The 25,452-nt window shown below is 47.5% G+C and overlaps 1 protein-coding gene across 3 annotated transcripts in view; it reads left to right on the top strand.

Annotated features, from left to right (window-relative positions):
• Nucleotides 1-25,452, top strand: part of Rin3 (Ras and Rab interactor 3) — a 110,762-nt gene that overhangs the window by 47,456 nt on the left and 37,854 nt on the right. For all 3 annotated transcript variants that reach the window (XM_075948474.1, XM_075948472.1, XM_075948473.1), the window contains one exon: nucleotides 21,550-21,622. In XM_075948474.1, the coding sequence (XP_075804589.1) occupies nucleotides 21,550-21,622 (73 nt within the window). The remainder of the gene's footprint in view (nucleotides 1-21,549; nucleotides 21,623-25,452) is intronic.

Raw genomic sequence — 25,452 nt, 5'->3', positions numbered from 1 at the left:
CAGTGGCCACAGGAGCTTGGGCTGAAATAGCCATGCTTGACTTCTTTCTGTCTTCATCATCCCAGCTCTGAGCTTCCAGGCCCGGAGTTATGTCAGGATGAGACAGCGAGGTCAGGTTAGCTCTAAGAGTTCTACTGCAGAACCTTGGGAAACTAACTTCCTCCTCCTCGCCCTCCTCCTTGCCCTCCTCCCTCCTCCTCTTCTTTTACTTCTTAGTTTTTAAGATCTCACAGGGGCGCTGGGCGATGGTGGCGCACACCTTTAATCCCAGCCCTTGGGAGGCAGAAGCAGGCTGATCTTTGTGAGTTCGAGGCCAGCCTGGTCTACAGAGTGAGTTCCAGGACAGGCTCCAAAGCTACACAGAGAAACCCTGTCTCCAAAACAAACAAAACAAAACAAACAAAAAACCAAGATCTTACAGGGGAGTTCAGGCTGGCTTCAAATTTGATCTCTTCCTGCCTCAACTTCCCAAGTTTTGGGATCACAGGTATGCAATACCGTCCTCCCCACTCTCCATATATTCCTGCCTTTGTAGTTTTTGAAGCCCAGGCTAGCCTCAAATTCTTGATCTTCTGCCTCCTGAGTGCTGTGATCACATGCCTAGCTTTTTCTTTTCTGTTCTTTTCTCTTCTTTCAATTGATTTTGAATCATGCATCCACTGCTTACCCTTCCATTTCCACCATCTTATTTTGTTATGAGCTTTCTCAGCTCGGTGCTGCTAAGCATGCCACAAAAATATATCCCCAATTAAACACCCACTGAATGGGTTTTAAGGGAAGACAGGTATAAGGGGCTAAGACACAACCCCAGTCCTGGACCAAGCAAAAAGAGGCACTCACAAGCACAAACAAGGCCACTCCTGAGCCCTATAATATAACTGTGCTCTTGAGACATCAACACTCTTTATTCCTGGGGGAGATCACTCAGCCCCTTTGGGCCGGAGGAATTGAGAAACAGTGGTGAGGAAGAATTTTGGGGAACAGCCTTGAGGCGCTGAAGCCACAGTCTTCTTGTCAAAGCTCAGAAACGAGGAAGCCGTGCTGGTCAGGAGGTAATTGAAGAGGAGACAAAATCAAGGCTGCCAAGTGAAACGGACTGGGTCACCAGCAGCTGTGACAAGCATGCCACACTGTTAAGGATGGAAAGGTTTTGAGCAGGAAGTAGCCCAATGAGATGGATGCTTTAGGCCCCCTGGGCTGTGTGGCAGCTGGCAGGGACAGCAACCAATCCCAACAGGAGAATAAAGAGGGGTTGTAGAAAACCGCCAAGGGTAAAACTTGGTGACTGTATAGGAGTCGGGGCTGGACAGCTGGAAGACAGGGTTGGGGGTGGGCCCTGGAGAAGGAGAGCACTCTTGAGTGGGCATGGGAGGACTGTGGGCAGGCAGGAGAGTCCAACAGGTCAGAAGAGGAGCACTCAGCAGGCGTCAGTGCCTCGGAGAAAACTAGGGGAGCAACACTTCTCCAATAAACGTGAACGTGGGAGCTAGAGGAGTTTGTTTTGTTCCGAGAGAACTGGACTTGGGAGATGGTGACAGAATCTGAGAAAGATGGAGAGCACAGGGTCTTCTTGGTGGTGAAAGAAAGATGGTGAAAAGAGGTTGGTGTTGCAGTGAGTGGTCCTGGCCTGCGTGGGGTGGTCCTGGTCTGCGTGGGGTGGTTCTGGTCTGCGTGGGGTGGTCCCGGTCTGTGTGGGGGTGGTTCCAGTCTGTGTGGGGGTGGTCCTAGCCTGCATTGGGGTGGTCCTGGCCTATGTGGGGTGGTTCTGGTCTGCGTGGGGTGGTCCCGGTCTGCGTGGGGTGGTTCCAGTCTGTGTGGGGGTGGTCCTAGCCTGCATTGGGGTGGTCCTGGCCTATGTGGGGTGGTTCTGGTCTGCGTGGGGTGGTCATGGTCTGCGTGGGGGTGGTCCTGGTCTGTGTGGGGGTGGTCCTGATCTGCGTGGAATGGTTCCGGTCTGTGTGGGGGTGGTCCTGGTTTGTGTGGGGGTGGTCCTGGTCTGCGTGGGGTAGTCTCGGTCTGCATGGGGGTGGTCCTGGCCTACATGGGGTGGTCCTGGTCTGCGTGAGGGTGGTCCTGGTCTGCGTGGGGTGGTTCCGGTCTGCGTGGGGATGGTCCCAGTCTGCGTGGGGATGGTCCCAATCTGCATGGGGGTGTTCCTACTCTGCATGTGTATGACTGCCCACCCTTAGGGACTTTGCAGCTTCAAGAAACCCATCTAAAGGACAGAAGCTTGACTTGGCTGTTTCTAGACTAGAAGCCTCTACTCAGTCACCCTTCTTCTGAAGGGAGTTATAGAGGGTGTCAGGGCCAAGCCCTAGGGGTCTCCTGGCTTGCTGTCTCAGGCCTGGGTGATCTTGACTCAGCATGTGTCTGAGGGGTGTCAGGGCCAAGCCCTAGGGGTCTCCTGGCCTGCTGTCTCAGGCCTGGGTGATCTTGACTCAGCATGTGTCTGAGGGGTGTCAGGGCCAAGCCCTAGGGGTCTCCTGGCCTGCTGTCTCAGGCCTGGGTGATCTTGACTCAGCATGTGTCTGAGTCTATCTGTGCTACTATAACAAATAACTGGGGTTTGGTATGGTCTAAAAAAGAGACATTAATTTCTCACAATTTGGGGAGCTAGGAGGGCCAACATTAAGTCATGGGTAGGGCTGCTGAGGGCTGCTCCCTGCTCCAGCATGGTTCCTTACTGTCCTGTCCTAAGGAGAGATGGAGAGCTGTGTTCTCCATGGAAGGAGGTGGAAGGACCAGTGAGCTAAACCCTGCTTGAAGCCTTGTAAGCACTTCAGACTGTGGTACAGTTTAGTGGTAGAACACTCACCCAGCACACCCGAGGCCTGCATTTCATCCCAGCATCACACATTAAGTCAGATAAAATAATTAAATTAAGATATGAGAATGTGGCTACATTGCCTAACATACATAAAGCCCTGGGTCCAAACCCCAGCATTACATAAAACCAGGTGTAGTCCATGTGCTTGTACAAATTGAAAAAGACCATGTGACATTTGACCCTCATTCCCATCGATCATACAGGGACCCATTACACCTCCAAAGAAGCTGTAGGCAGAAGAGACAAGAAATGTGTGTGAACGTACCTAAGATGTACAAGAGTGGTCTAAACACTGCTGTGTGTCCCTGTGTTCATCTGTTCATGAGCACTTAGCATTTATTGGTGCCTGGATGATGATAAGAAGGGGTTTCCTGCCTGTCTTCAAGTCTGGCCAGGGAGGCAGAACAGGCAGTTACAAGTAGTGGGATTGGGGCTCTTGGGATCAGGTGAAAGGATAAAGGAGGGTCTTGACGGGATGGTGTTATGCTATAAACAAAGTCCCGGAGAGAGCCCAGATGTGAAGCTGAGCCAGAGTTGCCCCTAAGAGTCACTAGGGTATCTGAGTGGATGGGAACAAGAATGGACAAAACCAGACAGTGGGCTTGTTTGTGTCCTGTGGTTCTTAGGGCATCCTATGTGGAACACCAGCCATAGAGGACCTATCTCTAAGGACAGGTCCTAGACCCTTAGCTCTGGGGAAGTCTGGGGAAGTTGATTGCCACCTCAGCACACCTCTGGCTCACTTCCCAGGTTTGCTTTTGCTACGGGATTTTCCGGGCAGCACTACCCTAAGAAGAATGAGCAGCTGTAGAACCATTGTGAGCTTGGACAAACCCCTGGGTGTGGCTACCAGTGAAGTGGGTTCTCATCAGACTTCCCCCAGTAACTTTTATATGTCTTCTGTAAACCATTCAATTCCTCTGGACCTCCTGGGAAAGGGGACTCCTGACTTCCCCTGGCAAATAATATATTCAAATTGCCTGAAAGAATAAGGCCCACATCTTCGCCCAACAATCCGTGTCCTTCTACTTAGATCAGAAAGCCTCCCCATAACCTAGAAAACATATGTTGCTGTGTCCAGAGAGCCTAGCTGCCTTTGAGGAAGTCATATTAGTGTACCTTTCTCACCAACAGGGCCAAGATCTTCTGGGAAGTTCCAAAAAAAGTGTCTTCTGTGGCACGTTGTGCCTGTCTCCCCTCACCTGTCAGAATCAATGAATGGTTTGTCTTGTTCTTTGTGGTGCAATTGAGGCAACCTTTATTATGTTATTGCTCTGTCTTGGTTATCATAGTGTCAACATTTAGGGAACTTGCCCTAGAGGAATTTCCCCTACTTGAATGTTCCTTTTATGTAGTTCCCTGTCCAAAACTACCCTTGGCAGCTCCAGTGATAAAAGCCTCCTGTCAAAACTAAGTCCTCATCAGTGGGCTCTGAAATCTTAAGCCTTAAACCTCAGTTGTTGGGGACAGCACATGGCCCCAACATGTTTTCACCACCTCTGAAGCAAGTCTTAGCATCTCCTCTTTGCAGCTGAGCTATTGGCATCCAAGGATGTTAACCAGGATTCAGACGAGTCAGAGATGCATGGCTCTTTCACCGGAACCCAGTTGTTTCTGGTCATGTCTCTGTGTTCTTCACTCAGTGGACTTTCCAAGGGACAGAGGAAGATGGCAGAGAGGGAAATAAAGCAAACAGTAGTCCAGTCAGTCATTGAAACTCTCACAGTTGTATCATTGTTTTCTCTTTGTGTTCTTGACACAGAGCCAGAACCAGGCAAGGGAGCAGGTAGGGCTATGTGGCCTTAGTGAGGAAGGCCATGGGGTTGGGAGTTCCGGGCCCAACACTGACAGTTGAACATAAGCAATTGTGTTCTGGGCTGTGGCCCTGATAGTGCTAGACTCAGTCAGACCCACTGGGGAGATCTGGCTGTGCCTCTTCCTAGCTAGGGAGTACATATATCATGAAACTGGCAGGAGCCATATCCAGGGTAGTTTTCCCTGGAAAGCTGATTCTGACCGTCCTCCCTGCTGCTACCAATTCCCATCTAGGAAACCAGGGTGTGAATAGACTCCCTTGGGCCTTGACTTGTATGTAAACATCTTACAAAACAAAGCATGGTGTGTGTGTGTGTGTGTGTGTGTGAGAGAGAGAGAGAGAGAGAGAGAGAGAGAGAGAGAGAGAGAGAGAGAGAAGGAATCTGAGCACACTATGATTGTTTGTAGTTTCTGGAGAAATGAATGGCAGATGGATGACGAGACTCAACTACTCATGGCTAGCTTTTGCACCCTCAAGGACCTTTCTCAGAGACATCTAAGGTGCTTCTTCTTGGCTTCAGCATCCTGAGGACCACAGCCTGTTATTCACAGGACGGATGCCGTGAAGATTGCCCATGCTTTTTCTTGAGAAATATCAATGGCAAGGGCTGTGAAAGAAAAATCCAGCACACAGGCTTAACTTTGAAGTTCAGTGATCACAAACCATGTGGATGAACCTGGGCAGGAATTCAGTTTTCTTTCCTGTGATCCGTGGAGCCTCTGATGTTGGATTCCTACCAGTCTCCAGAGTCCAGCAGGATCCCAAGTTTGTGGAATATGGCTCATGGATTAGTACAAAAATCTCCCCCTCCTAGCCTAGCCTAAAACATTGTCCATATGCCTCGTCCTACACAGAATTATGATACAAAAAGCATTTAGTGAGACTTGGCTGTTTGTTGGGCTTTCACTGGGTATAATGGGATTAATGAAGGACTGTTGTATAATAACAGTCATTTATTAAGCATTTGGTATGAATTATTTATTTTTCAGTTTTGAGACAGGCTCTCTCTACATGGCCAGACTGGCCTTAAACACACAATTCTCCTGCCTCAGCCTCCTAATTTCTGAGATTACAATTTAATCTGCTTTAGGATATGGCGCCACACTGTGGCAGATTAAGGTATTTTTTGATACTTCTTCCTTTGTTGCCCCTCCCTTAAATCTCCTTTGGCCTGTGACTTCTGTGGTCAACAGAATAAGCAGAAATGCCTCTAGCCAGTTCCTCTTAGGTTTTCAGAGAGCTGCCACTTCTTCTTAAACTCTAAGAGTCGAGCTGCCTCCACCCGGGAGAGAGAGGCCTGGGAGGGAGATGGACCTGGCTGACTGTAGCCTTTTAACTTTCCCTGCCAAAGATCTAAGGGGAAACATCTTGGATCCTCCAAACCGGGCCAGGCCCTAGCTGATACGAGTCAATAAAAAAGTCGGTTCCGGTACTCAACTTCATATGGAAAAGCAAAAAAACCCAGGATAGCCAAAACAATCCTGTACAATAAAAGAACTTCTGGAGGCATCACAATCCCTGACTTCAAACTCTACTTCAGAACTACAGTACTGAAAACAGCCTGGTACTGGTATAAAAACAGACAGGAGGACCAATGGAACCTAATCAAAGACCCGGATATTAATCCACACACTTTCGAACACCTGTTTTTTGACAAAAAAAAAATATCAAATGGAAAAAAGAAAGCATACTTAACAAATAGTGCTGGCATAACTGGATATCAATATATAGAAGAATGAAAATAGACCCATATCTATCACCATGTACAAAATTCAAGTCCAAATGGATCAAAGACCTCAACATAAAGCCAGCCACACTGAACCTCATAGAAGAGAAAGTGGGAAGTACACTTGAATGCATTTGAACAGAAGACCACTTACTAAATATAACCCCAACAGCACAGACACTGAGAGAAACAATTAATAAATGGGACCTCCTGAAACTGAAAAGCTTCTGTAAAGTAAAGGACACAGTTAACAAGACAAAATGACAGCCTACAGAATGGGAAAGATCTTCACCAACCCCACATCAAACAGAGAGCTGATCTCCAAAATATACAAAGAACTCAAGAAATTGGTCATCAAAAGAACAACTAAACCAATAAAAAAAAATGGAGTACAGACCTAAATAGAGAACTCTCAACAGAGGGATCTAAAATGGCTGAAAGACACTTAAGGAAATGCTCAACATCCTTAGTCATCAGAGAAATGCAAATCAAAACAACTCTGAGATTCCATCTTACACCTGTAAGAATGGCCAAGATCAAAAACAATGATGACAACTTGTGCTGGAGAGGTTGTGGGGTAAAGGGAACACTCCTGCATTGCTGTGGGAGAGCAAACTGGTGCAGCCCCTTTAGATATCAGTGTGGTGATTTCTCAGAAAATTACAAAACAACCTTCCTCAAGACCCAGTAATACCACTTTTGGGTATATATCCAAAGGATGCTCAATTGTGTCACAAGGACATGTGCTCAACTATGTTCATAGCAGCTTTGTTTGTCATAGCCAGAACTTGGAAACAACCTAAATGTCCCTTGTCTGAAGAATGGATAAGGAAAATGTGATACCTTTACACAATGGAGTACTATACAGTAGAAAAAAAATAATGACATTTTGAAATTTGCAGACAAATGAATGGAGCTAGAAAACATCATGCTGAGTGAGGTAACCCAGAACCAGAAAGACAATTATCATTATGTACTCACTCATAAGTGGTTTTAAGACATAAAGCAAAGAAAACAAACCTACAAATCAGAATCCCAAAGAACCTAGACAACAATGAGGACTCTAAGAGAGACATACATGGATCTAATTACATGGGAAGTAGAAAAAGACAAGATCTCCTGAGTAAATTGGGAGCATTGGGAGCATGGGGACCATGGAAGAGGGTTGAAAGGGAGGGGAGGGACAGGGAGGGAAGCAAAGAAAAAATGTAGAGCGCAATAAAAAATCAAATATATATATATAGTCTGTTCCCCAAGGAGCAGAAATGTCACCCAGCTGAGAGCACTGCCCATTCCTGACCCACCAATCATGAGTTATAAGAAGATGGTTGTTATTTCCAAGTCTCTCTTCTGTTTTGTCTTCTGTTACACAGCAGTAAATAGCAAGAATCTAACGCCATTTTTCAGAAGCTAATGCAGACCAGAATCACACTTTACTGACAGCAAAGCCGGGATTTAAAGCCCAGCAGCCTGCTCCTGGCACCTGCTCTTACCACTCCATGGTTCTGCTTTTTGGCCAGTGAAATGGCTCCGCAGGCAAAGGCTCCCACTACCGAATGTGACAACTGAAGTCAAATCCCGGGACCCATGCGCATGGTCAAGAAGAAAATCAGCTCCATACTTGTCCTCTGAATGCCACAGGGGCACTGTTGCCATGTGCACTGTGACTTGCCGCTCCCCTGCATGTAAATCAATGTAATTTATAAAGCCAAAAATAAGTGCTGCTGAGCTGCACATGATGCTGCACACCTATAATCCAGCATTTGAGGGGCTGGAGGAGGGAGCAAAGACACACATCTGAGGCCGTCCTGGGCCACAAAATGACACACTGTCTCAGGAAGAGGAGGAAGAAGAGGAAGAAAAGAGGGAGGAAGACAAAATGGAGGAGGAAGAGGAGGAAGAAAAGAGGGAGGAGGAGGAAGAGGAGGAGGAAAAAGAAAGAGAAAAAGGAGGAGGAAGAGAAGGAAAAAGAAGGGGAGAAGAAAGGAAGAAAAGGGAGAGGAGGAAAAAGAAGGGGAAGGAGAGGAGGAAGAGGAGAAAGAAGAGGAGGAGGAGGAAGCAGCAGCAGCTCCTCTTAGGAAGCTTCTATCCAAGAGGAGACGCTCACTTGCTATGATTAGAGGTTTATTTACCTTGGTTTAATTGTTTATTCAATTCAAGTATACTAGGTCCAAGGTACACATAAAAGACTATACTGGAGCAATGTGGAGAATCCGCCAAACACTGGTGATGGGTAGGTGGGTGGGTGTGGACATGTGGAGTGTCCTAAAGGACAGGGAGAAATGTCCGATTTGCACCAGAGAGGAAGTGCTTATGAAGTGGCAGGACAGCTCATGCAGAGTGCCAGGGTACTGGGTGTGTCCAGGGGAAGTTCTGAGTGGGCAGAATGTGAGCATGTGGGGGGAGGGGGTGAACAGAGACCCAGATGCCAGCCGAGGCCCACAGGTCCCAGACCTGAAGGTCCAGAGCTGTGCACACAGGCCTTGAATGAGCTCAGCCTTTGTGCAAAGCCCTCCAGACCCCAAGGAAGAGCATATGGGTGGGGACATCATCTGATGTACCTTTTACAGAGAAGTTGCATGTCTTTCAGAGTGTGTTGTGTGTGGGGGGGGGGGTCAAAGGCTAAACTGCAAGAGAGGCCCTGAGGTTGAAAACTAGAGCATAGTCTACAAGAACAGTTAGGGGCAGCCTGGTGGAACTTGACCTGGCAGTCATGGTGGGCATGAGGAGAAGGAACATGTCCCAGAAATTTGCAGGAGGCAAATGAGCTGAGGAAGGGGACACAGCAAAATGACATGGCTCACCATGGTACCTGACATGGGATTGGCTTGCAGTCGGTTCTTAGCATATAGTTAACAAATAAAGGCTAAATGAACTCCCGGTCTACCTCTAGACTGAGGACAGCGTTTAGGGTGCAAACTGAGGGCTCGTAGCAAAAAGAAGCAGCTCTCAGGATAAAAGGTTAAAGTGTACGTGTCTTTTTGAGATATTCTTGCCCTTTGGGACCAAGAGGCCCTTTAGTCCCTGCAATTAGAGGACAGTCTGATCTGCTCTCCTAGGGTGGTAACAACACCAAAGAGAAATTGAATTAAATAGCCTGCTAGAGAAATGTGAAACCCGAGTCTGCCTTTGAGGACTGCCAGCTAGTGTGCACCTGACAGGTAGACTAGGGATTGCTTCCAACAGCAGGGGTACCCCGTCCTGACCTAGAGCTGTGGTAGGGGTGAATTAGGAGCTGTGGCCTGCGCCTGCAGGGTTATGGGGAAGGCAGGGCTCTGCTCTAGCAAGAATATTCCCCACTAAAAACCTATGCCCAAGTAAACATGTGAAGATGGATGTGCTCATCTAACTAACCAATAGCTAGACAAGGGGATATCCCCATCCATACCTCCGTCAGCCTTGTTCCCCAGAGCTGCAGACTCCTGACTGAGCAAAGACTCAGTCTGCCTGAGATGTTAATGGCAGTCAAGAGGAAGTGGATGTTTATGATAGTCTCCTACAAGCAAAGTACCAGTTGCCCAAGACTGGCCCCTTGTTCCTGATTGCTGATTCACACTGTGGCTCTCTGTTTCTGCATTGCTAGTTTAGGACACGGGAAACCAGGCCCTCTAGGGCTGAGGTCCCCACTGAGCCCAGGTACAAGCTTTGATGTTGGAAACCACGTACGCACCAGCAGCTGACTAGGAGCTGCTATCCAAAACACCTTTCCAGGTGCTTCAGGACACACACCAGTTCCTATCTGGTCCTCCCTTGTTGTAAGAGGCTGTCCTGGGCTTGTCAGCATTCCTGACCTCTGACCACTAGGTGCCAGCAGCGCTATCTCCTGAGGTACCACTGGAAGTAGCTACATGCATTGCCAACTCTGGGGGACCAGTTTGCTCCCAGGTAAGAACCATGCTGTGTCTAGTGCCATGACTCTCAAGCCTTAGAAATGGGACTGAATGGCTCTAAGATTGAGCACGAGTGCAAAGCACACCCAGACCGTTCACACTTAGTATGGAAGAGAGAACACAGAATGTCTGCTCCGTGTTGCCTTCGTATATTAAGAAGCTAATTTTTCTTATATTTGTAAGATCCTAAAGTCAAAGAGGTGTTCTCTGGTGATTCATGGTGAACCCTTCATAACACTTGGAGCTGACCTCCCTATCAGGGTGGCACTGGGGCCACCACCCTCCCCTTTTCATGTGTGGGCAATCACCAGACTCCTTTGGCTGGTTCAGTGTGGTAGGGAGAAGGGATGGTTTCCCAGGTGCACAGCTCCCTCAGCATCCCCACATCTCACCTGTCTCCTCCCAGAAGACCTCCCATGTCCTAGCCTTTATTTAGTCTTCCCTGACACTTGGCAATTCACAAATCTGTCCACTGTTCCCTTCCGTTTTGTCATCTGAACCTATAAATAGTTTCCAGATGAAGCCCCCGTCTGCGTCGTGACAGTTCGTCCTGTGTTCCTTTTCAGATTCTTGAAGGCTCTAGTTTGCATTTGCTCGAGAAGAACGAGCAGCTTCCAAAACCAGGAGCCTTTTATTTAAACAAGAATGGTATAGTAGGGGACAGTGCGGCTGCCCCTGTGGGGCTCTCTGTATGCTATTTTACAAATGCAAAGTTGGGGGGCAAAAAGACCCTAGAGCTAAGACGGTGACAAGAAATGAGGCTCAGGCCCAGTGTTCTTCATGCTTAGTTAGCCCAGACTGAGCCTGTGACACCTGTGGCATGGTGACATCTTGTTCTAGAGAACAAGTTAGCATTCTGCCCAGGAAGGCCTCCCGGGTTCTGTCTTCCAGTATCAGGGGAGGAAACAGGCCTGAAAGAGAGGCTCCGTGCTGACACCAGGCAGGGGGCAAAGGCTGATTTCCTGTGGGAACTCTCGTGTATCTTCCTAACCCCTATGCCTTCTGCCAATGCCACAAAAAAAGTGACTACTGAGCTTGCTAGTGGCACCTACCAGGACTGACCACACCTCTGGGCCAGCTACTGAACCTTCCTGGTTTCCTGCCTTTAGCAATGACCAAGGCATTTAGAAAGGACCCACATTTCAATCTCTGCCTGGGCCTCCTTGGACCTGTCCCATTAGCTTCCAGCTGTGGTACCCCCAGGCTCATCCTGTTCCCCACGATGCTCCAAATCCTGCCGGGTCCCTGGTTGGTGAAGAACTTGGACCTGAGGAAGGTTATTATATCCAAGGCCAGGATCTGCAGGGATGGGCTGTGCTTTGAGGGTTGGGCTGGCTAGCGGGAGCACAGCGGAAGTGCTCCAGGATCAGCCAGGCAGTGGACCCGGTACATATTAAACAACACTCTCCCAACTGCCCGAGCCTCACTCTGTGCTACCTCCGCACCCAGGTGCTGTTACCATAGAAATGGCTGCTCTCCTTCACCCAGCCTAGGTAGCATGCCACTCTGACCTTTGCACATTGACCCTCGGGGCGTAGGTCAGCCATTGTGGTTCTCACCTTCCCTCTGAACGTGAGTCTCAGAAATGCTTGGCTTCAGTCTGTGACTAGAGATGGTTTGACTGTGTCAGCGTATGCAGCCTTGACCTGTAGTGGGAACTAGCTTTCCCAGCCTCGTTCCAAGCCTTCCCCAGAGGAGACAGGAGCTTTTCTAGGTTGGGATGGAGATGAGAGGCTGGTTAGTCCTTCTCTCATCCTGACTGCTTCTGTTCTGTGATAGCCCTGTGGCTGGCAGCTCTGGTCACAAGGGACTCTTTTCAGCAGGTTCAGGCCTCTTCTCCTGACTCCCTGGCGAGATAACTGCACTACAACAAGGTCTCAGCGCAAGTGAGACCTTAAACTGTGGGGACCCAGGACTCCCTTCCCCCACCTCTACTTCTCCACCCCCACCCCATAAACCCCTGCCCTCTCTGGGAACAGGGGAAGCAGCTTTCCTAGGTTTTACAAAATTGAACTGAGAAAAACAGGCAGTCCTTCCTCTACGGCCAGCCACAGACTGGCCAAGAGGTAGTTCCTGTGGCAGTTACAGTTACTACCCAACAGCCTACACACACTCACATGCACACACACACACTCACATGCACGCACACACACACACACTCACATGCACACACACACACACACATGCACACACACACTCACATGCACACACACACACACATGCACACACACACTCACATGCACACACACACACACACACTCACATGCACACACACACTCACATGCACACACACACACACACACACTGGGGACAGAGCCCACTCCTTGCAATGTTCCTAAGGGGACACTGTGGCTGGGAATGGGATGGTCCCTGAAAGGCACATGGAGTAGGGGGGATGTTTCTCTTCACTGGGGGGTCCCTGCAGGCTTTATTCTCTCCCTAGTCCCCAATCTCTTGTCACCTTCACTCTCTGTCCTTGGAGTCTGCCTTTTCCTGCCAAGGACTTGGTCAGTGACATAGTGTCCCTTGGAAGTAGGGGTGTTACAGTCTACCAGGATTAGATGACCCAACCCTTTCTGGATGACGGAAGAATTCAGAGATTAGCTTCGTAGTTCTTCTTCAAGCCTTCTAAGAGGTTAGTCTCTCCAGGGGGAGGGGTGTCCAGCTCTCCTGAACCCCCTTTCACAACAGTTTCCTCTTGGGGAAGAGCTGATCCATTGCTTATGCACCAAGACGCCTGGCTGTGTGCAGGATGAAGCAAATTAACGTCTCTCCACCCGCCCAAGCCAGGTTTCAATCTTCCATAGAGAGCAAGCAGATGGCTACATCAATGCCTACTTCTAGGGAAAAGCTCCTGACCGGTCCCCAAGCTGTGAAGACGAAGTCCCCGTGGCCCTTCTGTGAGGTTCATGTCAGTTTTCCTACCCACCTACCCTTTGTTTCTACAGACCAGGCTAGGGGCTGACAGTGACCAAGCCCTTCATGCGGGCATCACAACTAAACATTTTATTAAGAGCTCCTGTTGACAGCCTGTTGGAAGGGAGATCTCCAAGCCAGGACTACACAGAGAAAGCCCATCTCATGAGAGAGAAAAAAAGAAGTGAAATATCTCTGGTTAGTGGAGCTGTCTAAATGTGGAAGGCTGAGTTTCTGTTTCCTAAGTAAATGTGAGCCCCACGCAAACAGTAATCTTTGGCAAGGTGTATCCCCTTTTGATGTTTTTGTATATTTTCATCAAAGCCTGGGGTGAGGGTCCCAGCTGCTCACCCTTTACTTAGTGGTGACCCTTGTGGCTTAGTGGTGACCCTTGTCACTTAGTGGTGGCCCTTGTCAGAGCTGTCCCATGCTACCTTAAAGAACACAGCACAAAGGACAAGTTTTCATTTGTTGAGTACACTTGCCTCAGCCCCTGTGGATTTGTAGTGATTAAAACCAGGCGTGGTCTGGGTTGACTTCAAGACCATGTATGAAAAGGGGTCTCTGAGGAGAACAGTATGGGTAAGACAGCGGGAAAGACGGTGGTTTAAGTGAGAATGGTGACCCATTCAAGTCCCACAGCATATTAACCACCCTGGTTACCTTTCTCCTAACCACAACAGAATTCCTGGCAAAGAAGCAGCTGAGGGAAGGTTGGCATGTTTTGGCTCAGGGTCTAAGTGTAAGGGTACAGTCAGCCATGTTGGGAAGGGGCAGCGGGAACAGGAGGCAGCTGGTCCCTTCGCATCTGTACTGGGGGAGCAATGAGACCCATGCCTGTGCTCAGCCTCACGTTCTCCTTTTTGTTAAGTTGGGGACCCCAGCCTACAGGATGGTTCTGCTCACAACTGGCATGGGTCTTCCCAGCTCAGTTAAACCTCTTGGAAAACTCCCACACAAAAATGCCCACAGGAATGTCTCCTAGGTGACTCTAAATGCTGCCAAGCTGACAGGGAAGTGAACTTCTAAGTAAACCGTTTCAGAGGGCAGAAGACTGTTAGCGAGAGCCGGTTAGATGCCAGGTGGGCATCTCTAATCCAATGGATACATTTAGACAGCATTCTGTCTTTGTTCGTTCGTAAAGCTTTAGAAAGATAAGTTGGATTTGGAGTGAATGTCTACAAAGCATAGATCTGACAAAAGGCGTGTGTCTAGGCTTTATCTCTCAAAACTCATCGTCAAAAATAAATAATCAAAGCTGGGCAGTTGGTGGTGCACACTTTTAATCCCAGCAATTGGGAGGCAGAAGCAGGTGGATCTCAGTGAATTCAAGGCCAGCCTGGGCTACAGAGCGAGTACCAGAACAGGCTCCAAAGCTACAGAAAAACTCTGTCTTGAAAAACCAAAAAATAAAAAATAATACTAAAAATAAAATGAATGACCACTATGACTGGAGAGATGACTCAGCTGTTAAGAATACTGACGGCTCTTCCTGGAGTCTGAATCCCAGCATCCACACTGCAGCTCACAACCATCTGTAACTCCAGTTCCAGGAGATCTGATGCCCTCATCTGACTCCCATAGGTACTACATGTACGTGGTGCACAGACACACATGTGGGCAAAACATCCATAGAAATAAAGAATTTATTTTTAATTTTTTGAGGCGGGGTTTCTCTGTCTGACAGTGCTGGCTGTCCTGGAACTCACTTTGTAGACAAGGCTGGCCTTGGACTCACAGAGATCCACCCGCCTCTGCTTCCTGAATGCTGGAATCAAAAGTGTGTGCCACCATGTCTGGCTCAAGGGGAGAAAGTTTTAAATGAATAACCCACACACAGTCAATAAACACAGACAAATGCCCAGCCTCACCAATCTTTAGGAAAATGTGTATGAAAACCACAGGATACACTTTAGGCCCACTGGGATGGCTGCAGTCAAAACGTCAGACAGCGAGTGTTAACAAGGGTGTGGAGAACCTGGAACTGCCATACTTAATTGATAAGAATGTAAAAGTGAGCCGGGCCATAGTGGCGCACGCCTTTAATCCCAGAACTCAGGAGGCAGAGGCAGGCGGATCTCTGTGAGTTCGAGACCAGCCTGATCTACAGAGCTAGTTCCAGGATAGTCTCCAAAGCCACAGAGAAACCCTGTCTCGAAAAACAAACAAACAAACAAAAAAAGAATGTAAAAGTGATGTCTTTGTAGAAAATAGTTTGGTAGTTTCTTTTCTTGTTTGTTTCTTTTATTGAGCTAAACATTTTTCTCTGCTCTTCTTCCTTTCTCTCCCCGTCCCCAACCCTCTCCCATGGTTCCCCATGCTCCCAATTTACTCAGGAAGATCTTGTCTTTTTCTACTTCCCATGTAGATTAGATCCACATATGCCTCTCTTAGGTCCTCTTTGTTGTCTAGGTTCTCTAAGATTGTGATTTGTAGGCTGGTTTTCTTTGCTTTGTGTCTGAAAGCCACTTATGAGTGAGTACATATAATATTTGTTTTTCTGGGTCTGAGTTACCTCACTCAAAATGATGTTTTCTAGCTCCATCCATTTGTCTGTAAATTTCAAGATGCCATTATTTTTCTCTGCTATGTAGTACTCCCTTGTGTAAATATACCACATTTTCCTTATCTATTCTTCAGTTGAGGGGCATTTAGGTTGTTTCCAGGTTCTGGCTATGACAAACAAAGCTGCTATGAACATAGCTGAGCACATGTCCTTGTGGCACAATTGAGCATCCTTTGGATATATATCCAAAAGTGGTATTGCTGGGTCTTGAGGAAGGTTGTTTCCCAATTTTCTGAGAAATCACCACACTGATATCCAAAGGGGCTGTACCAGCTTGCACTCCCATCAGCAATGCAGAAGTGTTCCCTTTATCTCACAATCTCTCTAGCATAAGTTGTCATCGGTGTTTTTGATCTTGGCCATTCTTATAGGTCTAAGATGGAATTTCAGAGTTGTTTTAATTTGCATTTCTCTGATAGCTAAGGATGTTGAGTATTTCCTTAAGTGTCTTTTAGTCACTTTAGATTCCTCTGTTGAGAATTCTCTATTTAGGTCTGTACTCCATTTTTTATTGGATTATTTGTTCTTTTGATGACCAATTACTTGAGCTCTTTGTATATTTTGGAGATCAGTTCTCTGTCTGTTGAAGGGTTGGTGAAAATCTTTTCCCATTCTGTAGGCTGTCATTTTGTCTTGTTGACTGTGTCCTTTACTTTACAGAAGCTTTCAGTTCAGGAGGTCCCATTTATTAATTGTTTCTCTCAGTGTCTGTGCTGCTGGGGTTATATTAAGGAAGTGGTCTCTTGTTCCAATGCGTTCAAGTGTACTTCCCACTTTCTCTTTTATGAAGTTCAGTGTGACTGACTTTATATTGAGGTCTTTGATCCATTTGGACTTGAGTTTTGTGCATAGTGATAGATATGGATCTTTCTTTATTCCTCTACATTTTGATATCCAGGTATGCCAGCAAGTTTGGTAGTTTCTTGAATGGACAGAATTACACCTGACTGGTAAATTTTGCCTCTCATATGCAATCAAGAGTACACAAATATGTCCATGCAAGCTTTACACAAAAGTATTCACAGTAGTATTCTTTATGAAGTGTTGGGGGTACTAGGCCTACACCATGCCAAATACTGGAGGTACTGTGGAAAAGAAGAGAGCCATAATAGTCCGCCTTTTGCAGGGCATATATTTACTGAGTCATATCAATCTGTTGATTTCTTTGGCTAAGCAATAAAGAAACTGCCAGGCCCATTTGATAGGCCCACCCTTAGGTGGGTGGAGTAAACAGAGCAGAACGCTGGGAGGAAGAGGAAGTGAGGTCAGACTCCGCAGCTCTCCTCTCCGGAGCAGACGCAGGAGAGACGCCATGCTACCTGCTCCGACCCAGGATGGACTTAGGCTAGAATCTTCCCGGTAAGACCGGTGCTCACAGATTGTTAGAGATGGGTTGATAGGGATATCAGAATTAGCCAGTAAGGGCTAGAGCTAAGGGCCAAGCAGTGTTTAAAAGAATACAGTGTCTGTGTAATTATTTGGGGCATAAGCTAGCCGGGCAGGAGCCGGCGGCTGGGGTGTTGGGGATGCAGCCCTGCCGCCGCTCCATATTACAACAAATGACGCCCAGACGTGTGGCTAACTAAATCCACTTAAAAAACCTGAGAAGGCTTAAAAATAAGGGAGAGAGAGTTTAACACAGATTTTTGCTGTTTGTTGGTGGCGTGCTGTAGAGAGATTTCCTGATTCGGCAACAGCAGCAGAAAAAACGCTGTGTCATTTCAAAGCGTGGCTTCCTGGGGCTGTGCCGCCAGTGCAAACTCTGGCTTTATGTTTGTGTTCCCGCTTGGGATCGGAAGGAGAGTGCTCTGAGACCATGCTGATGGCTCTCAGCGCTCCCCGCCTGCACCTGGGCAGACGGCCGAATCAGGCTTAGGCAGGCGGAAGAGCATGGCGGATTCCTGCCGCCATACAGGGACGTGTTTTCAGACTGCACAGTGCTCTGCGAGTCAGATTTGGATGTAACTTGGATGAAAAGAATTTCTGTGCTACACGCTCAGTCTCAGAATTAAAGTGCTGAGTGCCGCTCCTACCTGGTAGCCCCAAGAGGCTTCCTGACTCAGCTTTAGCTGCAAAACCCTGCGGCTCATTAAGAGGTCCTGCCACAAAACACTTAAACAGTGTTGATGAAAAGCTGAACACATGCTTTTCGGTTTTCAGCCGTAGCAGGAAAAAAGCTGTGCCATTTAAAAATGCCGGCTTTCTGGGCCATCCTGCCAGGGCAAACTCTGACTGTTTGAGGCAGGAGGGCCGGCTACAGAGAGAGGACTTGAGTGTTGTCTGTTGTAGCTTGCTGGCTGACAGGGACCTTGAAATGCTATAAACATGGCTACAGCCAGTACCTCAGCCAAGAGGCTGAAAAGCTAAGAAATGGACTGGATCTAGCTGGCAAAGCCACGCCTTTAGTCCTACTGATATTGCTTGGTAAATTAAAGGCTCTTGTGGTCAGAAAAAGAGAGATATACAATAAAGAGAGATTCAAAGACAAAGAAAATTTCTAAATGGTTTACTGTATGTTAAGAATATATGCAAGCTGAAAGTTGAAGTTCTTAAAGCAAAAAACAAAAAAAAAAGGAAGAGAGTTGTTGTGTGTCTTAGTACACACCTTTAATCCCAACACTTGGGAGGCAGAGGGAGATAGACCCCTGTGACTTCAAGGTGTGGTAGCACACGCCTTTAATCCCAGTGCTTAGAAGGCTGAGATAAACAGATCTCTGTGAGTTCAAGGTGTAGTAGCACACGCCTTTAATCCCAATGCCTGGGAGGCAGAGACAGGCGGATCTCTGAGAGTTCAAAGACAGCCTGGTCTACAGGGTTATTCCAGGTCAAAGATATGCGCTCAAAAAGCAAAAAGTTAACCTAGAAATGTTGCAGCTTAGCGCCTAATGATTTAAAGGCGCAAATCAAAAGTGCTCCTGGATAGTAAAAAATTGCAGATTCACAATAGGACAGATTCAGACCACTGAATGAGTCACACTGTTGGATGAATGTACGTAGGCTTGGGAGAGAGAAGAAAAAAAATATAGAGAATAAAGTTAATGGTTAAAAAAAAAAAAAGGTAAAGTCTTTAAAAGAGACAGAGTACAGATAGTTATAGATATAAAAAAAAATAAGCCGCGTAAAGATGGAAAATTCACAGAGAGTCTGGATTTTGTACATTGTGTTTTCTTTAAAATTTTTGACTGTGAAGGAGCTAAGTACAGAGAGACATTTCATTACATGTGCTGCCAAGCTAAACCAGAATGGATATAAGGGTATTACGATTTCAGAATTTGGGTCTAAGGATATGATGCTTTGGAGAGAGTCTTCTTTTGTTTTCACAGAGGTTGAGACTCTATGGATTTCTTCTATTCCGATTTGGTATGATGGACCACGTCCTCCTGAAGGGTTGCTGTGAACATCTTCAGAAAATTGCTTTGCTCAACTGCCAACTGAGATGAAACCTGGCACACAGGTTACACCCTAAATAATCTGATTAACGACGCCCCCATTCAGCAGAAAGCAGTTTGGAGAGAAAAAAACTGCGCCCATGTTCCCAAATATGGTTTATAAATGTTCTTTTACATCTAAAGGGGGATATGATATAGATATGGATAATTTGCATTAGTATAGATTTTGCTTTATTGATAGAGATTTACGGTCAATTTTGTTATATGTATGAATGTTTCTGATGTAATTTTTACTTGATAACTGTTTTGTTATATGTAATTTTGCTATGTTAAGGTTAAAGCCTTCCTTTTTTTGTTTAAACAGAAAAAGGGGAAGTGATGTGGGAGTGTCATATCAATCTGTTGATTTCTTTGGCTAAGCAATAAAGAAACTGCCAGGCCCATTTGATAGGCCCACCCTTAGGTGGGTGGAGTAAACAGAGCAGAACGCTGGGAGGAAGAGGAAGTGAGGTCAGACTCCGCAGCTCTCCTCTCCGGAGCAGACGCAGGAGAGACGCCATGCTACCTGCTCCGACCCAGGATGGACTTAGGCTAGAATCTTCCCGGTAAGACCGGTGCTCACAGATTGTTAGAGATGGGTTGATAGGGATATCAGAATTAGCCAGTAAGGGCTAGAGCTAAGGGCCAAGCAGTGTTTAAAAGAATACAGTGTCTGTGTAATTATTTGGGGCATAAGCTAGCCGGGCAGGAGCCGGCGGCTGGGGTGTTGGGGATGCAGCCCTGCCGCCGCTCCATATTACAACAGTTGACTGTGTCCTTTACTTTACAGAAGCTTTCAGTTCAGGAGGTCCCATTTATTAATTGTTTCTCTCAGTGTCTGTGCTGCTGGGGTTATATTAAGGAAGTGGTCTCTTGTTCCAATGCGTTCAAGTGTACTTCCCACTTTCTCTTTTATGAAGTTCAGTGTGACTGACTTTATATTGAGGTCTTTGATCCATTTGGACTTGAGTTTTGTGCATAGTGATAGATATGGATCTTTCTTTATTCCTCTACATTTTGATATCCAGGTATGCCAGCAAGTTTGGTAGTTTCTTGAATGGACAGAATTACACCTGACTGGTAAATTTTGCCTCTCATATGCAATCAAGAGTACACAAATATGTCCATGCAAGCTTTACACAAAAGTATTCACAGTAGTATTCTTTATGAAGTGTTGGGGGTACTAGGCCTACACCATGCCAAATACTGGAGGTACTGTGGAAAAGAAGAGAGCCATAATAGTCCGCCTTTTGCAGGGCATATATTTACTGAGTGACAAAGTGAAATTTCTTTTTTAAAAAGGTACCTAATAGCTTTCAGGTTTCTTACGGCTGTTCCATCCTAACATTGGTATTGAAAAAGTCCAGAGCCAGCTTGGTACATTGCTACCTGTCCCCAGTCCAACCCTGATAGAGGGTGCTAAAGTGAAAGGCTTCCTTCTCTCTGAGAGGCAGATTCTGATTGCTGTGCCCTGTGGCCACCTCACTACAGACTGACTCCCACTGGCTGTCACTAGAACTTCACCATGTGAGGTCAGATCTCTGGACTATTCTGTACTAAGGCTCTTACTGAGGGACCCTGGAGAGGGTAAACACTGTGACAGTCCACCATGACTGGTTGGCCTGGTGTCTTTGTCAGGAGGGTCAGACTGGCAGGCTCTGAGCTACAGGATGTTGCCAAGTGCAGAAGTGGGTGCTGGATGTCCCCAAGGCCGCGTAAAGACAATGTGAGGTGATAAGGTGACATGGCCTCTTGGCAGTTCTGGGGTCTGGGCACTTGTCAGTTTGGGGCAGCTTCTGAGGAAATACTAGAAAGTAATATTTAAGGGACATATCTGTCAAACCCCTACTTATAGAAGTCATCCTTAGGGTTAGAGAGATGACTCAGGGGTTACGAGCACTGGCTGCTCTTCCAGAGGACCTGAGTTCAGTCCTCGGCACCTACGTGGCCGCTCACAACTGTTTGTAACTCCAGTTTCAGGGGCCCAATGTAGACTCCTGAGATTTGGGAGCAAAACTTGGCAGGAGCCTGAGATTTGGGCATCATGAAAGCCAATACCTATTGAGATTATCATTAGCAGCTGGATACACATGGCATTCTACTTTTATAACCTAGACTCCTGGTCACCAGAAATGATGACTGTGTTGTAGTTGATATCAGCCACAGTAATTGGTAGTCCTTGAACTCTCTCGACACGTTGACACCTTGAGCCCCACTTCCACTGCAGTTGGCAGCTGATACGTAATGGGGACCCTTCAGGAGGCACCAGAACCCACAGAGGACATACAGGCGTGTGCCACCTTGCAGATCTAGGAGAGCAGCCAGCCCCTCCCCTTGTCAGCAGAGGATGCTTACAACGGCCTCTCTTGTCTCTCCCCAGTATTGTACCTGGAAGGCTCAGTTCTCGTGTTTGAGGACATCTTCCGACTCATTGCTTTCTACTGTGTCAGTAGGTGAGTAACCTGGCCCCAAAGGAGACTGTGGGGGAAGCCTCCCTTCCTGTCCTAACAGAAGCCCAATTGTTGCGATACACCCATCTGGTTGCAACAGACATCTATGCAACCTTGGGTGTGTTTGTAGCAGGGTAGGGGACAGAGTCAAGAGGGAGGGGATGCAGTGAGAGGGGACAGTCCCTTGTCTTTGCTCTGGTAACCACAAGAAGAGAGATTGGCTCTGATGTTTTCTGGACTCTTCTGGGAGGACTTTTCTGCTAGCCACCTGCCCATCTGGCTTTCATTAATCTTTCAATTTCTAGTGTTACCAGCACCAGGGACAGTTTGGGACCCTTGAGACCAACTGGTGACGCACAGGACAGAAGGAACTTCCTATAGCGACAACAAGAAGGGCTGATGCCCCTTGGTGGGTGGGAGCCTGGGATTGTTCAGCTGGGCAGACCACCGTGAGTTCTGCTCCACTCACTCAGAACTGGTTTCCGATCAGCAAGAATTTAAAAATACATTTGGTGCCATAACCCATCAGCTGAAGCTACAGGGCCTGCACAAGGGCTGGCTTGATGTTTGGTAAGGTGTATTGGGGTCTTTGACCCCAGGCTACGTCTGCCGAAACACATGCTCCACCCCTCCCATCCTCCAGGCCAGCAGAGCAACACTGACCATTAGAGCTGATACTGACTGCTCCTGCTGCCTAGAGAGGGCTTCTCCAGCGCTCAGTGGGGCTCTGGGGGATTTTTATACCCACTAATTTCTTTCTTTGTTTTGTTTTGATTCTAATTAGGCTTTTTCTTTTTTTATTATTATTTATTTATTTATTTTCAAGACAGGGTTTCTCCGTAGCTTTTTGGTTCCTGTCCTGGAAAGGCTTTTTCTTATAGCGCTGCTTGTCCTGAAACTTACATTGTAGACAGGCTGGCCTTGAACTCATAGAGATCTGCCTGCATCTGCCTCCCAAGTGTTGGGATTAAAGGCATGCGCTACGACTGCCCAGCCCTACCCACCACTTTTAAAGATTTTTTTTTAATATGTCTTAATGTTTGCTTGCAAGGCCAGAAGACAGCATCAGATCCCCTGAGACTAAAGTTACAGACAGTTGTGTGTCACCATGTGAGTGCTGGGAACCAAACCCATGTTCTCCATAAGGGCAGAAAGTGCTTGCAACTACTGAGCTATCTCTCCAGATCCCTCCACGTTGTCTTTTAAAACCTTGCCAACAACCCCAGAAGGGTTGTTCCTGTTGCACAGATGAGGAAATGAAGATGGGTAAATGGCAGAGAAAGCTCTACCACCAATGAACCCTGAAGTAATTCTGTACACTGGCTTGGTTCACTAAAATCACAAGAAAATAATTGCAGAGGTCCCAGACCTTAATGCTTTACAACACACCAAACTGTGGAAAGATGGCCTTTTAGAGTTAGTTAAAGGAGCTCTGTCCAGTATTTGGCATGATACAATGAATGAATGGTCAGAAGGATGGTTGGGTAGAAGGAGAGAAGGATGGATGGATGGATGGATGGATGGATGGATGGATGGATGGATGGATGGATGAGAATACAGACATTAAGCTGGATATATAACACCTCAGAGCCCCAACTTCCTCTTTCATAAAAGGGAGTGCTTTGATGCGGGAGGAAGGCTGAGTTAATGTCCGTGAAAGAAAGAGCTGGGACACTGCCTGGGACCCGATGGACTCTCATTCCATCTCTGCCATTTGAACTATAGGAGAATTTTCTGGGCTTCAGCTTGGTGTCCAGGGAGATCAGGAGCCACAATCACCAAGCTTACCCCTGTCGCTTCTCAACCTCTCCTCTCTGACTGCTGGTTCTCCACAATCCCTGCTTTTGAAGCCACAATCTCTGGCTTCACTCCAGAGATGAGCCTGACCATGTTCTGAGGGAGGTGCATCAGGCAACAAGGCCTGAATGCTGAGTAGCTCAGGAGCCAGAGTCCCAGGCCTTGCAGCTGTGTGACTCTAGGTCCATCACCTGACCTCTCCGGGCACCCTTGTCTCTCTGTCAGAGGACATTAACTGTTAGGTATGATGGTCTGCAACTTTGAGATTCTAAGATCCCACCGGCAGACTCCTTCAGAACCAAACACTGGAGGCAACTGAAAATACACTGGAAGTGCTCCATGTAGCTTTGCCCCCTCCAGGGGGTGTACTGGTCTAGATTTTCATTAGAGCTGTGACCCAGTCACCACACTAAACCCAAACCCAACCCTCAGCAAGCCCACTGGTTTCTTCCTCTACAAAGGATGCTTCCCATTGGGCACCAGAAGTCCCTGTGAGCTGGTGGCTGCTCATACAGACATCCCCAGGATAGCACACACTAGCCCTAGAGCTCAGTACACAATGTACACTTCAGCTGAACCGGAATCTCAACCTTCTCACCCCTAGTGTCTGACAGATTAGGAGCTCCCTCTCGGACGCTTGTTTGTGAGGGTCACAGGTGCCAAGACCTTCAGAAATAACCCCCCTCTCTGGAGACCCCAGTTCTTGCAAGAAGCTCCTCAGTTTTGACAGTGCCCAGCAGCTCGGTGATGAGTGTGCAGAACTGGAAATGTGACAGCTGCCTGAGCATCTATATGCTCCGTGCTGCCTACTCATCTCCTCATAACCCTATCGCGGCCACACATTACAGGGCTAGGTAGTTAGTGGTCCTGTCCTCGGAGCTGTGCTGAAGATGTCTGTGCCTTCGCAGAGTAGCGGGTACAGGATAGTGCTCATAAAACCATGCTATGTGTTCTTGGTGATGTTAAGGATGAGGAAGCTGAGGCTGGGTGTGACTGACCTCAAGTGGCACAGCCAAGTTCTGAAGTCAGATTTGAGCCCTGGCCTTGCACCAGGCTCGTAGAGGAAAGGACACATCTGTTGCTTCTCTTCAGTCTACCCCTCTGTATATGGAGCTGGGGGGCCCTCCTTGTGAAGAAGATGTGGGAGGCCTGCCAAGGAGGGCAGAGAGACAATTCCAGGCAGAGGAAACAGGACAGGCAAAGGGTAGCGCCAGGTGGTGGTGGCACACACTTTTAATCCCAGCACTCAGGAAGCAGAGGAAGGAGGATCTCTGAGTTCAAAGTCAGCCTGGACTAAAGAGTGAGTTCTAAGACAGCCAGAGCTACATGGAGAAACCCTGTCTCTGAAAACAAAAAGCAAAAAGAAATAAAGTAAAGAAAGCCACAGCAGCCTCGGGAGTGGCTCTGTGGAGAGGACGGGACAGAGTCATGCCTGGAGTTGCAAGGGCTCCCTTTTGTAGCTGCTATGAGCCACGTTGTCTCCCATGGTTAGACAGCCCCAGACAGAGCAATATTGCTGTAGCAGGAAGTGGGGTTGAGGGAAGAGAAGAGCCAAGAACAACCAGGGACCACTGAAGTCTTCTGGAGTCATGAAGAGATGGCACCAAAAGGGAAGGGGCAGCCAGTGAAGAAAAGAGGCATGGCTGTGGAGATGGGAGACACTGGGGCTTCCTTCCTAGGATAGATGCTTAGTCCCATTGCTTCTTGAGCATATCCATGATGCCAGATGCTCAGCTAAAACCCTTACCAGGATCGTGGAGTCCGATCCTCAACACAACCCCAGTACAGGGTCAGTTGGTAAGTGCCGTTACACAAGATGAGGAAGGAAGGAGCTCTGTGGGCCCATCCTCCCTCAGATATGCCCCACACGGTGGCTAAGCCACCACCCTCCTCAGGGAGTGGCTCATTGTTCACTCCCACCTTTAAAGATAACTATCATCACCATGCATACTGAACTCTATTCCCCATCAGTGGCTCAGAAGTGCTGGTGGTCCAAGTCTTATGACTGGCTCTGGAAGTGGGGGACCCCCTGGGAG

The sequence above is a fragment of the Microtus pennsylvanicus genome, chromosome 14, assembly GCF_037038515.1.
Source record: "Microtus pennsylvanicus isolate mMicPen1 chromosome 14, mMicPen1.hap1, whole genome shotgun sequence".
In the NCBI taxonomy this organism is placed as follows: domain Eukaryota; kingdom Metazoa; phylum Chordata; class Mammalia; order Rodentia; family Cricetidae; genus Microtus; species Microtus pennsylvanicus.
This window is presented reverse-complemented; position numbering and strand designations above follow the sequence as displayed.